Source organism: Macrotis lagotis, chromosome 1 (assembly GCF_037893015.1).
Source record: "Macrotis lagotis isolate mMagLag1 chromosome 1, bilby.v1.9.chrom.fasta, whole genome shotgun sequence".
Lineage (NCBI taxonomy): Eukaryota > Metazoa > Chordata > Mammalia > Peramelemorphia > Peramelidae > Macrotis > Macrotis lagotis.
This window is the reverse complement of record NC_133658.1, coordinates 646275334-646288425: the sequence shown is the minus strand read 5'-3', so window position 1 is coordinate 646288425 and position 13092 is coordinate 646275334. Positions and strand designations below refer to the sequence as shown.

The window sequence follows — 13092 nt, the reverse complement described above, 5'->3', positions numbered from 1 at the left end:
ATTTTGCTGGGCTGCTTTTTTCTTTTTTAAAAAAATTCTTTGTCACAAGGGATGGCACAATGGGTAGGAGGGATGACTATCATTTAGGGAAATGAAGGTGATGTAAAAAATAAAGGCAACTTTTTTTTCAATTAAAAAATACATTCTTATCAGTGAAACACAAGTGAGAACAGTGAAAAGAGAGCTGGATTTGAAGTCAAAGGGTTCAAAGTGAATCCTAGTTTGACCACTTACCTGCTTAAGGACCTGAGGCAGGTCACTTTTCAGTTTCTCATCTATAAAATGAGGCTCCTTCCAAGTCTAACTCCATGATCCTATGGGCTCTAAGGTCAACCTAGCTTTAAATTCCCTGACTGAAGTAAGGTAACTGGGATTCGAACCCAAGTCCAGGTCTAGCAGTCCTTCTGCTCTGACATACTGGCTGTTCAAGCTGTCACAATTACTGGCAGAACTATCCCCAGGGACCCTAAGATTTTACAGGAATGAAAGAGAGCTAATCCCCACAAAGAGCCTGGTGAAGCCTCTATAATTGCCTCTTACCTGTTCCTAAAAAGGAAGGAGCAGGGCTAGAAGTGCAGCACCTGCCTAGACTTACTAGCAAACTGCCTGAGCATATCCTGCCATCGCACTGCATAACTGTCACCACCCACTGGGACGAGACACATGCTGAGACTTGGCCAGCTGCATCCCTGAACATGCCCCCCACCCCGCCCCAATTAGAAAGGGGTGAAGGGCAGGAGGAGACCGTAATTATCCACCCAATATCAGCAAGCCAGAGAGGCAAGATCATGCTGTCTTGCAGCTGTTTGTACATCATTAAAAGAGAAATTAAAATGTCATTAGGGAGGAATTAAATAATGTGTATGTTGTCATGACGACTGAAAATGCAGTAGTGTTTACGGCTCAGGTGAAAAAACTGCCCACAGTCAGTCCCTCTCTGGGGAGAAGGTGAACAGGTGATAAAGAAACTGCTGCCTTACCTGTGGTTTTCCCCCTATAGAAAATCTTCATGTCCATCAGGCCTGTGAGCTGGCTAACCAAAATCTCCATCTGTGACCCACTGTACTTGGAAGCTCGGAAGATGCTGAGTTGAGACCAATCGTCCCAGTAGATTTCATTCTGAAAAGGAAAAGGTCTCCATCAGGCCTTGAGGGACCTGATATCCTGATATCCTGATATCTTCTTCCCTCTCTTATTTCCTCCCAGCCGAGACAGAGAAGAGAATCCTGTCTAACTCACAGCAGACTTCTGAAGCCCCACGAAAGAACTGACTTATCTGGCCCTGGAGAGTCTTGAAGAGCTCTTCATGCTGCTCCAAGCCCTTGGAACAGTTAAGATGGGAGCAACAAACCCACCAGATGCAACTTCAAATGCACAAGCAAAAACTCTGTAGGGATGCCACGGGCAGCCCCTTTCCTTTTCATTCCCAGACTTCAACCCACTAACCGCCGCAAGGGAGAAGCAGCAAGTGGTAATGGAAAGACAGTGGGCCGAGGGTCAGGAAAGGCCTAGGGTCCTCTCTGATCCACCAGCTGTGGGATCAGAATCAGGTTCCCATCCCCTCATCTATGAAATGTGAATAAGGATAAAATAATAATACTTGAAAACCTGGCCCCATGGTTTTTTGTTTTTGTTTTTTTGGTGAGAAAAGTGTTATTGTTTTTTTAAACCTTAAATTATTATAAACAGATGAGTTCATGTTTCAAAGAAAACAACTTTGTCCTGCTAGCTATGAGTATCAAGGTGGCAAGTAGACCAGGCCATTCTCTAAAGGAGATAGGCCATGGAATGAGCAGACTGCAAAAAAACTGGAGAAATCCCAGCTGGGCAAGCAAGATGAGAGCCTGGAGGGGAGAAGTAGTCCCTTGATCATCCCACAGCTCTGTCTTTCACCACTTAGTGCCTTAATGTGCTGGACAGAGTGTCCAACCTGGGAAAGGACATATCAGCTCCAAATTCAGACCTGATCCAAAGCCATTAGAGTCATAGCCCCAGCCAAGGTATAAATACCTCAAGCCCCCTCGACTTCTAAAAAGCACTTTTCTGCCCAACACTGAGAGGATCCAGGCAAGCACCTTAAAGACAGCGATGGCATAGGGGTGAGGGAGGCTGTCTAGGATGACAGAGCGCTGCTGCCCATCAAAGCTGATGCGCTCGATGCAGTCCAGATATGCATCTGTCCAGTAGATCCATTCATCATCCACTGAGATACCATTGGGCCACTTAACATCCTCGGAAACAATGCGATAGATGGAGGATCCATCCATGTTGGCCCGATAAATTCCAGGCTTCAGGTCACCCCAGTCAGTCCAAAACATCAACCTGGTTTCAAACACATGAAAGAGAATCAAGGTAATGGGCTCCCAGGGGGCAGGTAGGTGGTGTAGTGGATAGAACATCAGCCCTGGAATCAGGAGGACCTGAGTTCAAATCCAGCCTCAGACACTTGATACTTATTCAGCTGTGTGACCTTGAACAAGTCACTTAACCTTATTGCCTTGCAAAAACAAAAACCCAAAATGAAAATGGGCCTTTAAATCCTGATGCAACAGAAATTAGAAGTTTCTGAAGAACAAAGTTGCCAGGTAGAGGCGGCTCAAGTATTAGACCTGGGAATCAGGAATTGGGCATTCCAAATTCAAATCATCCTTCAGACATTAACTTCCCTGGGAAAAGTATCAAACATCTCTTAGTTTGAGTGCTCTCATCTGTAAAATGGGATAATAATGCATCCACTAATATGTAAAGAACTAGATAAACTTTAAAGTGATATATAAATATTAGCTATTGTTACCTCCTGTTTGGCATTTGAAACTAAATATATCTGCAGTGGGAGTGGTACGATGAAGAGGCTGAGCCAAAAGACTTTACGTAGCTTTGAAATGAAATGCTAAGTGTACATATATAAACAAGGACAGCTAGGTGGAGCAGTGGAGAGCTATAGCACAGGACATGGTGGCAGAAAGACCTGGGTTCAAATTAGACCTAGAGAAGGAAATGGCAAACCACTCTAGGATCTTTGTCAGGAAAAACCCAAACAGGGTCATGAAAAGTTGCACACAACTGAAAGTCTGTCTCCATACACACACACACACACACACACACACAAATAAAGCCATGATATATATATATATATATATATATATATATATATATATATATATATATATACACACACACACACACACACACACACACACACACATAGACTTGATATAGAGTAAGAAAGACCTGGGTATAAATCCTGCTTAGACCCTAACACTCAGCAAGTAGCTGCTCCCTTTCAATCATCTGTGATTCTTCATCTGTAAAATGAAGTCAAGATCCTTCTAGTCCTAGATCTGTTACCCTATTTCAAATGATTCCAGTTTAGAAATAATCTCTAGCCACAGGACTAAGAGATGGATAAAACCTTATGTTTCTTCCAGTAGTTTTCATATCAAGATGGTCACATCTGCTGGGGATCACTTAAAGAGACCATACAATGCTTTTACCATCAGAACTGGACACTTACCCTTCTTTGGGGATGAGGGCCAAAGCCCTGGGTCGATCAAGCAAAGAGGAATTAACAACAGTAAGTCGAAAGTCTCCATCTGGATTGGCCACCTAAGTGAAAAATAGGTAAAGTGCTATGACTAGTGAAGCAATTTCCTATCCTACATTAAAAATAGTAACATTTATTAGAAATTTCTTAGGAAAATAGGATAATAGAGTTCAAGGAATGGAGATAAAGACAAAAGAAGTCAAGAGCTGATAGCCTGGGAAAAAACTCAGGAGTGGATGGAATGAGCATCAGAATGAGTATGATGGACGTGGACTAGAGCTTTAAGGCTGAGGAAAAGATGCACTGATAAATGATGACGATCAGATGAGTCTGCAAATACAGAAAGAGAATATTTGCTGAGGATGGCAAGATTATGGGGATGAGAAGAAATGGAGGTCATAGTAACAGAACAGCTTGAGAAACTAGAACACTAAGGTTATTGAGAAAACACCATCATGGAGGCTGAAATTCCCTAGATGGTGCAATAGGATGCTAAGACTGGAGTCAGAAGACAGAAGCTGGGCAAGCTCTTAATCTGTCTTCAGTTTCCTCAACTGTACAATGAGGATAAGAACAACAACTACTCTGTGGGAATGTTTTGAGGATTAATAAGACATTTATAAAGAACTTAGCACAGTGTCCGGCAAATATTAGGTACTTAAAATAAATGTCTGTTCCCCTTCCTAGTAGGAGAGTGACAAGTTGGGCTAGAGGCTGAAGGAAGAGTTGGATGGAAAGAGGGGGAGAAGAAGGACAAAGGAAGGAAGGAAAGAAGGAACAGAGGAGGTGAGGAGGAGGAGGAGGGATGGAGGAGGGCAGGAAAGAGGGAGAGATGGACAGAGGAAGGAAGGAAGGAGGGAGGTAGGAGGGATGGAGGGAGGAGGAGGAATGGAGGGAAGGAGGGAAAGAGGGAAGGAGGGAGAAAGGGAGGGAGGATAGTGTCTTGGGAGCTGGAAGGTACCTACCACCAGGGTCTGGGTGAGTGTTAAAACATGTAGAGCAGGGGAAGGTGATGAGTGGTGGAGGGAGAGTACAGGAGTGATGACAGAGAACATGGAGTATTCCAACTCTGCCACCATGACTTGAGTGAAAGTGCAACCAGTGCTAGAGAGAGTAGACAGGGAAGTGGTAACAACAGTAATAAGGATATTGCTCTCTTCCAAACGTTATATTAAACACTTTATAAATATTATCTCATTCAACCCTCAAAACAACTCTGTGAAAGAATTGCTATTATCCCTATTTTACAAATGAGGAAACCAAGGCAGACAAAAGTGGTTAGGTGACTTGCCCCTGGTGCCATGGCTGGTTCAGAGCCTGAAGCTAGCTCTGGGTGGAGGTCTTCCTGCCCTCCCACAAGGCTCTCTGCACTGAACTGACCTGTTTCAGTGACCTCGGGAAGCCAGATCTTAGACAGTGTACTGGCTACACTTGTTCTGGGTCACCCTGATCTCTGTAATTTGAGGACTCAGCACATAGTAGGCATGCACAGAATCTGCCTGTTGAACTCAAACCTACCTGAACAGGAATCCCTGAGAAGAGCTTATCTGGTGCTCCTCCGAGGCAATCCAGGCCCCTGAGGACAGCTTCAAATGCTCCCCAGTGTTTTCTCACTGAAATCTGTTCCCCAGCAGTCTTTGGGGATTATTCTCAATTTTTCCCTCTGGGATTCAGCAAAACAAGCTTAAATCATCTCTTGACAAGAGAGCCGTGCAAGGACTGTATTTGGAGGACACCCTGGCACCCTCTTCTCTTCTCTTCTCCTTCCTAAAGGCTAAAAATACTCAGCTGCTTCAACAGATTCACATCATGGACTCCACTTCCATCATCACTCAGACCTCAAATATGGTCAAAGAAGACCATAATATCATCAGTGAAATATCACTTCCCCAGCTCTGATGCCAAGGTTGGAAATTATGGGTCACAGGGTACACACTTTCCCTCCCTCTGGGTGGTCTTTTACTCCATTAGAATGCAAATCACTTCTTCTAGCTTGTTTTTGTAATTCCTAGCACTTGGTCTGGAACATGATAAATGCTTGATAAGTGTCTGTAGCTTCCAGTGGCCTAAGACATCAATATTTTTTTTCTACAAACATTTTTGTCTAACTTCACTTTCCCCATGTATTAATAAAGTTATTTTTTTAAGTCAAATTAAGTCTTTATGTTTATCCACATTAAATTTAATCTGCCTGGTCCATTATTTTAGCTGTCAAGAACTTTGGGGATCCCTAATCAACCTTCCAACCTTTGTGTCATTTGAAAAGGCAGTATGTACATCAGAACAACCCTGCACCAGGCTGGCTCCAATTGCTAAGTTTCTTCCTGTGGCCTACATTTTGGAGATAGGACCAGGATAGCGAAGCATAGCGCTTCATCCAAAGCATTGATAAAAAAATGTGAAAGAGAATAAGGTCAAGAATAGATAACTAGAATACTCTGTTAGAAAAATTACTTTAAGTTAACATTAAATATACTTTGGAGTTTGTCATTATTCTAAGTCAATCCACCCAACTGTAATATCATCTAGCCCCTATCTCACTGTCTTGTTCCAAAGGACTTCATGGGACATTTTCAAATACCTGACTGAAATCTGAGTAAACCACATATAAAGCATTCCTCTCCCTGACCTACCAATCTAACAACTTTGTTTAAAAAAGGAAATGAGGGTTTGTCTGGCACAATCCACTCCTATTGAATCCAGGCAGGTTGGTATGATCAACCATACTCATAATCCATACCAATAATAATATATTCTAGAATTTCTCTAGGAACAAAAGTTGAGCTTACTAGTCTAAAGATTCTACATTCTTTTTTTTTAATTAGTAAAATACCATGATTGCACATGTATAACCTATATCAGGCAGGGAGAAAAATCTAGAACTCAAAATCTTTGAAAAAATGAATGTTAAAAATTATTTTTTTAGTTAGTAAAAAAAATTATCTTTACATGTGATTGGAAAATTAAGATATTATTAAATAAAAATCAGCATATCACTTCATATCTTTCAATAGGAGAGGAAACTGGTTGTTCATTTTATCAATATTCTTGCTTGTTTAACTGAATCAAACCAATTAAGACCATGCAGAGCTTCTAGGATCTACAACAAATTTAAAATTACATTGTTTTAAGGTTTAAGGTTTATTCTTATCAGATAGTCCACTATTACTTCTCAATGACATTAATGTCCTTTCCTTCACAGTCCTCCTTGCTGATCTGCTTTAGGCTAGGAAGGCAGATAGTCAGATATGTTAGAATTAGATGTTAAATAAAAGTAAATGGGCTGTGAACAAGGACTAAAGGGGTTATCCTGTGAGTTAAGTTACTGAGTTTTATAGCTTTCTTTTCTGAATTCAATTTTGGTTCTCCTTTTGTGTTTGGTTCTTGCTTCTTAATGTTTCTGAAATAATGAAGGGATCAGATAACTGAAGTCTGGATACAATGAGGTATCATTGTATGATCACTTTTCAATTATATTCATTTAAACTATCTGCTTTGTGCATTTTCCACAAGTTTTCTTTTTCTACTCTTATCTTCTCGGGGGCACCTGGCAGTGTGGTAGCCTGTTCCTACATAAAGACAAACTAACTAGTATAAGAGTAAAAGACACAAACAAGAGTTCAAACTATTATTAGAAGCTTTCAGTTCAATTCCATTCAACAGTCGTTAAGCTCCTCCTAAATGCAAAGTCCTGAGTTAGGTGCTGATGATGCAAAGGTACCTTAGAGATACAAAGGTACCCTGCCCTCTATGTTTTGGTTTTTTGAGAAGAGACTTGTGATTTCACTGGTACAGGGAACGAAATTCCCGAGGTGGGATCTATTTATAGCTGTACGTTCACATTTGCCTGGCACATTAGAGTCTGGTGGAGTTGTTGGGAGCACTGAGGACTTCTCCTGTCCATCGTCCCCTTTGTTGACCTCTCTGCTCGCCATGACAAGTCAATCATCACCTTCTCTCCAGGTTTTCATGATTCTGCTCTCTCCCCAGTTCTCCTTCCAGTGGTCTCACCCACCCTTCTCAATGCCCTTTGTTAGATCATTGGTGAGGTCACACACATTTACCACAGTATTGTATGAGGTTGTGCCCCCAGATTATCTTCTCTTCTCTTCTCCTAATATAGTAGTTCACTTAGATATCTCATCAGCTCCCCTGGATTCAATTAGCATCAACATGGAAATGATTCATCTGTCCCCAGTCCTAACCTCTCTCTTGATTGTAGTCTTGCATTTCTAACTGCCTATTAAACATCATGAACTAGGGAGAAAGGGGCAGGGAAAGGGGATAAGCATTAATAAGTATAAGTATTATCTCATTTGATCCTCAACAGCCCTGGGGAAATAGGTGTTTTTATCATCTTCATTTTACAGATGATGAAACCAAGGCAGACAGATGTAAATGATTTATCCAGGCTCACAGGTAATAAATATCTAAGGAGGATTTGAATACAAGTCTTGTTGATTCCAGGTCTAGCCCTCTATGCACTGCCCAACTGCCTCTAAGAAAACTAGACATCCTACAGACTTAAGCTTAGTATGTCCAAAACTGATGTCATTATCTTCTTCCCCCCAACATGGCTCCTTTCTAGCTTCCTAATTTCTGTCAGGGTACCACCTTGAACCACCATTCTCCCAGTCACCCAGGCCTGCATTATCCTCAACTGTCCCCTGCCCTCTCACTTCTATCTTCACAAGCTCTTCCTTAATGCCCCCTTCTCTCCTCGAGCACTCCCACTAGGCTGCTGCAGACCCTCATTACCTCAGGCCTGGACTACTTGCAAGTCTTCCCCCACTCCAGTTCACCTGCCAAACTCACCTTCTTGAAGCTCAAGAATGACCGTGTCACCCACCACCACCCATCCCTACTGCCCGAGGAGTCAACTATAAACCCTCTCCTTGGCTCATCAAGATCTCCATATTGTTACTTCTTCCCTACCTTTCCAGCCTCCTGGACTAGGCTACCATGTGCTCACCCATCCAGTGACTCCAAATGTTTTGAATGGCTTTCTCCCATGCCTAGATATAGATCAATCTCTGTCTCTCTCTGTCTCCCCCCCCCCCATCACTTGTTTGGACACAATTACCTGCATGTGCCCTCCCCCATTAGACTGACCTCTTTGGGAGCAGTGACTGTTTTTTGCCCTTCTTTGCATGGGCAGAGTACAGGGCAGCAGCCCCCTGAGCAATCATGCATCCTGTATGTGTCAGATCCAAACGTGATTTGAATCTGATATCCTGATCCTCCTTGCTACAAAACCTGCTCTCCATCCACTCTATGATGCTCCATCTTCTTCTAATACAGCATGTTCTTCCCTTTTCTTGTTTCCCAAGTCTGGAATCTCCAACCCCTCTTCCCTTCTTTTTCTAATTCCTATTTAAAGGCAAGGCAACCATGTTTCATTCTCCTTCTGTCTGAGGTTCAGAATGTCCTGGAATTCACCACAATAACTCACACTCACCTCAGCTGCCCTCGAACCCTGAACCTTTTCTCCTATTCCCCCACAGAGGAACATTTTCCTCCCCCTCCCTTTCTCATATAGTTTTTCCTCATTAAAATGTAAGTTCCTAGAGGTCAGAGCCTGTCTTTTTCTTAGCTTATATTTGTATTTCCAGCACTTTACATATAATCACTTAGATGATCCCTGCCTGTCCACCTAAGGCTGCTGGCAGCCTTCTCCCTGAAGCCTTCTCTTATTTCCCATTACCACTACTACCACCCCTGAATCTCACAGATACAGACTCATCACATGTTTCTGTATTTTGTAAGATCAAAGGCCCATACTTTTCTAAACTGAACATCTAGGTCATTAAGTAGCCTTACAAAAAGGGTACAAATTCTGGCCCGGACAACTGCTAGCTGTGTGACCCTGGGTGAATCACGTTGCCTCTAGTTGCCTTGGTTTCCTCCTGTGTAAAATGGGGATGACCCATCCCCATCCATCAGACAGGACACTGTGAGAACTGAGGGAATCATATTTGTGAATCCTTTCCCACACTTGAAAGAGCTGTATGAACTATTATCTGTCCCCAAAGCGCAGTACATCTCTCTTTTCGTGACAGTGTTTGTTGGAATGCTCTGACTCCATCCCATGTATTACTAGGTGCTTTATCACACACAATCCGGAATAGACCCTTTCAAATACTAAATAGAAACAGGAGGAAACATACCTCAATTTTTTTCAGCCCAGCATCCACCCAGTAAAGCAGCTGGCTGAGAGGTTCAAAAGCCAAAGCTTCCACCGTTTCCAGGCCAGAATTGATGATCACTTCTTGTCCAGAGCTCCCATTCAAACACAGCCGCTAAAGAGGGAACAAAGGGGAAGTTTCAAATGTTTATGCCCCAAGAAAACAAGCAATTCTAGGTAAGTGGATTACCCTTTAAGTGACACCTCACCCCCAATTGATCTTCACAATTTTGGTGGAAATCTAAAAAAAATAAAAAATACATCGCATATTTTCCAACCTTCTTAAACAGAGTAAAACACAAGAAACACATGAGCTTCTTTCTGATGTGACTCAGGCACAAACACCAGTTAATTAGTTTTAAAGGGATCATAATCTCTTTTGGGACAAGGAAGGACCCATACCACTGAACCCACTGCCCCCAAAGAACTAGAGATGCCAAGGCATCATTTAGAGTCTGGCAATCATAGGGTGGTTACCCTCAGGTTCTTCTAAGAGGCAAAGCTGCTGATTGATTACTAGAGTCTATGCTTTGAAGTTCTTGGGCTTGCTTTTTCCCTTATTTACTGTGACTTTACCACATCTAGTTGCTCTTTATATGCTTCTTTGCAACTCTAACTTTCTGATATGCTACTAATCAATATGCTTTGTTCTGGGAAACCAGATACCCAAACTTGTTAAAACTGTGACTCAAGTCAGAATAAATAAGGTTCTGGGTGAGGGGCTATCATTACTTCTCTATACATAGATATGAGCTCTGGTCTATCATGACTTATTTAGATAGTTCAGAAACCTTTTTTGTTTATTTCCTGTGTTTGGAGCTGTTCCCCAACAGTTGATATGCTAGTCACTGGAGCATGGAAGGGAAGGATCACCAGAAATAAACATGTGTATTCCCTACCTTTAGGCCCCCTCCAGGACTGAGGAAAGTATATGAGGAACTTCAACAGAAAAGGTTGTAAGGCTGGGTTTGGCCTTGTGCTACTAATGCTGGGGATCATGCTGTATCAGACTGGAAAGGCTCCAAGTTGGCTACTCCTTCCTAAGTCTGGAAACCCCTGACCATTTCTCAGGCTGTCATCAGATGTGGTTCCTGCCAGGTGTACAGTTAGCTCACCTGGATGATGTCCAAGGCCAAGTCAGACCAGTACAAGCAGTTGTGTTCATAGTCAAAGTCTAACGCCACAGCAGCTCGCAGCCCCGTGACAGGCAATTGCTCAATGGCCCCAGAAGACAGGTCATAGCGGTAGATAGATTTCCTCATGGCATACAGGATGAACTCATTCTCTTCTGTGCAAAGAGACAAACATACAAGGACATCTCAGTCCCTCTAGCTGGGAATGAACAGGGAAGAAAAGGGGAAGAAAGGGCCAGAATTTTGTGGAACCAATAATGGTTCACATTTATATGTCATTTCAAGGTTTGCACATCACCTTATTTCTTATTCATTTGTCCCTCGCAATAGGATAGATGCTACATTCCCTGAGAAAATTAAAGCAACTAAGTATCTGAGGAGGGGCTCCAAATCTAGGTCTACCTGACCAAGTCCAAGTCATGTCCCACAAAGTATCACATTCTATTAGAAGTGGAAGCCACTGCAAAGATCAACCTGGTCCAACCCAACCAATTCATGGTGTCCAAGACTGCACAGCTACAGAGCAGTTGATGCTTGAACCGACTCCTTGGGCTGCTAGCACCACCTACACTTTCCCCCAGGCCCCACACCTCAGATTCTCCTTTGTCTCACTCTCAACTAAACCACCTCCTCTCAGGAAGTCTTCCATGGCCTCAGCTGCATTCAAGGCATTCTCAAACTGACCTGGACTGGAGTTAGGAGACTGGATAACAGTCTTGGCTCTGCACCCCCCACTCCCCAAAAAAGTCCAGAGCCTCAGTAAAGTCATTTTAATCAATGACCTATAGGCTGTGCACATCAGTAAAAGAAGGGGAATGGACAAGACAGAGAAAGAACACTAGCCCTTATTTAGGTTAGAAGACTAGGGTTCGAGGCCTAGTACTACTGCTATCTTACAGAGGTCACACTGACCCTGTCTGCCTCAAGTTTTCTCAGCTGTAAAATGGGAATAACATCACAGTTCTTGCCTGGCCCACCCCAGAGCAGGTATGAGTGAACCAGGAAGCATTTACCAAAGCACCTCCTATGTGTCAAACATCTTGAAAGGTTCTGAGGATACAGAGATAAAAGAAAGAATACCTGCCTTCAGGAAGCTTACTCACACTCTCTGGAAAGCCCTTTTTAATAAAGAGAGGCACAGAGGATGGAGTGCAAGGCCAATAAAGAGAAGCACAGAGGATGGAGCATGAGGTTCAGGGGCAGGGAGTCTTGAGGTCGAATCTGACCTCAGACATGTACTAGGTGAGTGATCCTGGGCAAGTCATTGAACCTGTGTCTGCTTCAACCATAAACTAAGAATGACAACTAGTCTAAGGATCAAATAAGTATAAAGCTCTAACACAGAGCCTAATACAGTAGATGCCAAATAAATGCATTCACCCTAAAAATAAATCTATTAAATGTTAAATGGAAGTGAACTTTTAGTCCTAATGGCAGTGCTACTGAAGGGTTTCTTTCAGCAATACCAACCTATTTTTCTCCTTCAAACAAGGAAGGATATTCTTTCTCCACCCTCACTACACAGTTATGTATCAGTGCACGCTGCTGTTGGTGTAGACTTCCTCTGTGCTCTTTAGGACCTTAAACTTCCCAGCTTTAAACTGAGAGCAAGAAGAATTTCAAGATAGAAGAGGTTCCACTTCCACTTTCCCTGAAGGCTCTAGAAGCCCAGAATCATCCTTATCAACTGCTAAAAACAGTCACAGATAAGATACTTTTAGAAAAACCTGCAGACACTAACTTAGTAAGTACTAATGAGGGCCTGCCAAAAAGAAAAGATACACCAGGAAATCAGGGATGTTTAAGTAGGAAATTGGGGGGGAGGGTATCCATAAACTTTATTTATACATGCCACATGTACATATATGGGTATGTATGTATATATTTGTGTATGCATTTAAATAAAGTTACTGGTCCCCTGTTTAAGAATGCCTGAAATTCCAATTATGTGTATATATGTAAGTGCATACACACACACACACACACACACACACACATGTAGCATGTGTTTGTGCATACTCTGCATCAATATTTATAACATGCACAATATATGTACATACATATTTCAATATATATATTTCTATCTAAATATTGGTATTTCAATATAATTGGTTTCCTTTATAGTCATATTATTTTATTTTAGACATAATTTTAAAACATTCTGAGAAGAGATCCCTAGTCTGCCAAAGAGCCTGCTGATACCACTAAGATCCCATTCACTAGACAGACAC

At 42.3% G+C, this 13092-nt stretch overlaps 1 protein-coding gene across 1 annotated transcript in view; it reads right to left on the bottom strand.

The window, feature by feature from the left end:
• SORL1 (sortilin related receptor 1) overlaps positions 1-13092 on the bottom strand; it is a 198660-nt gene that overhangs the window by 75115 nt on the left and 110453 nt on the right. Inside the window, exons 17-21 of the mRNA XM_074215297.1 lie at positions 10844-11016; positions 9712-9843; positions 3515-3606; positions 2076-2322; positions 981-1119 (exon numbers count right to left, since the gene is read on the bottom strand). Of these exons, the coding sequence (XP_074071398.1) occupies positions 981-1119; positions 2076-2322; positions 3515-3606; positions 9712-9843; positions 10844-11016 (783 nt within the window). The remainder of the gene's footprint in view (positions 1-980; positions 1120-2075; positions 2323-3514; positions 3607-9711; positions 9844-10843; positions 11017-13092) is intronic.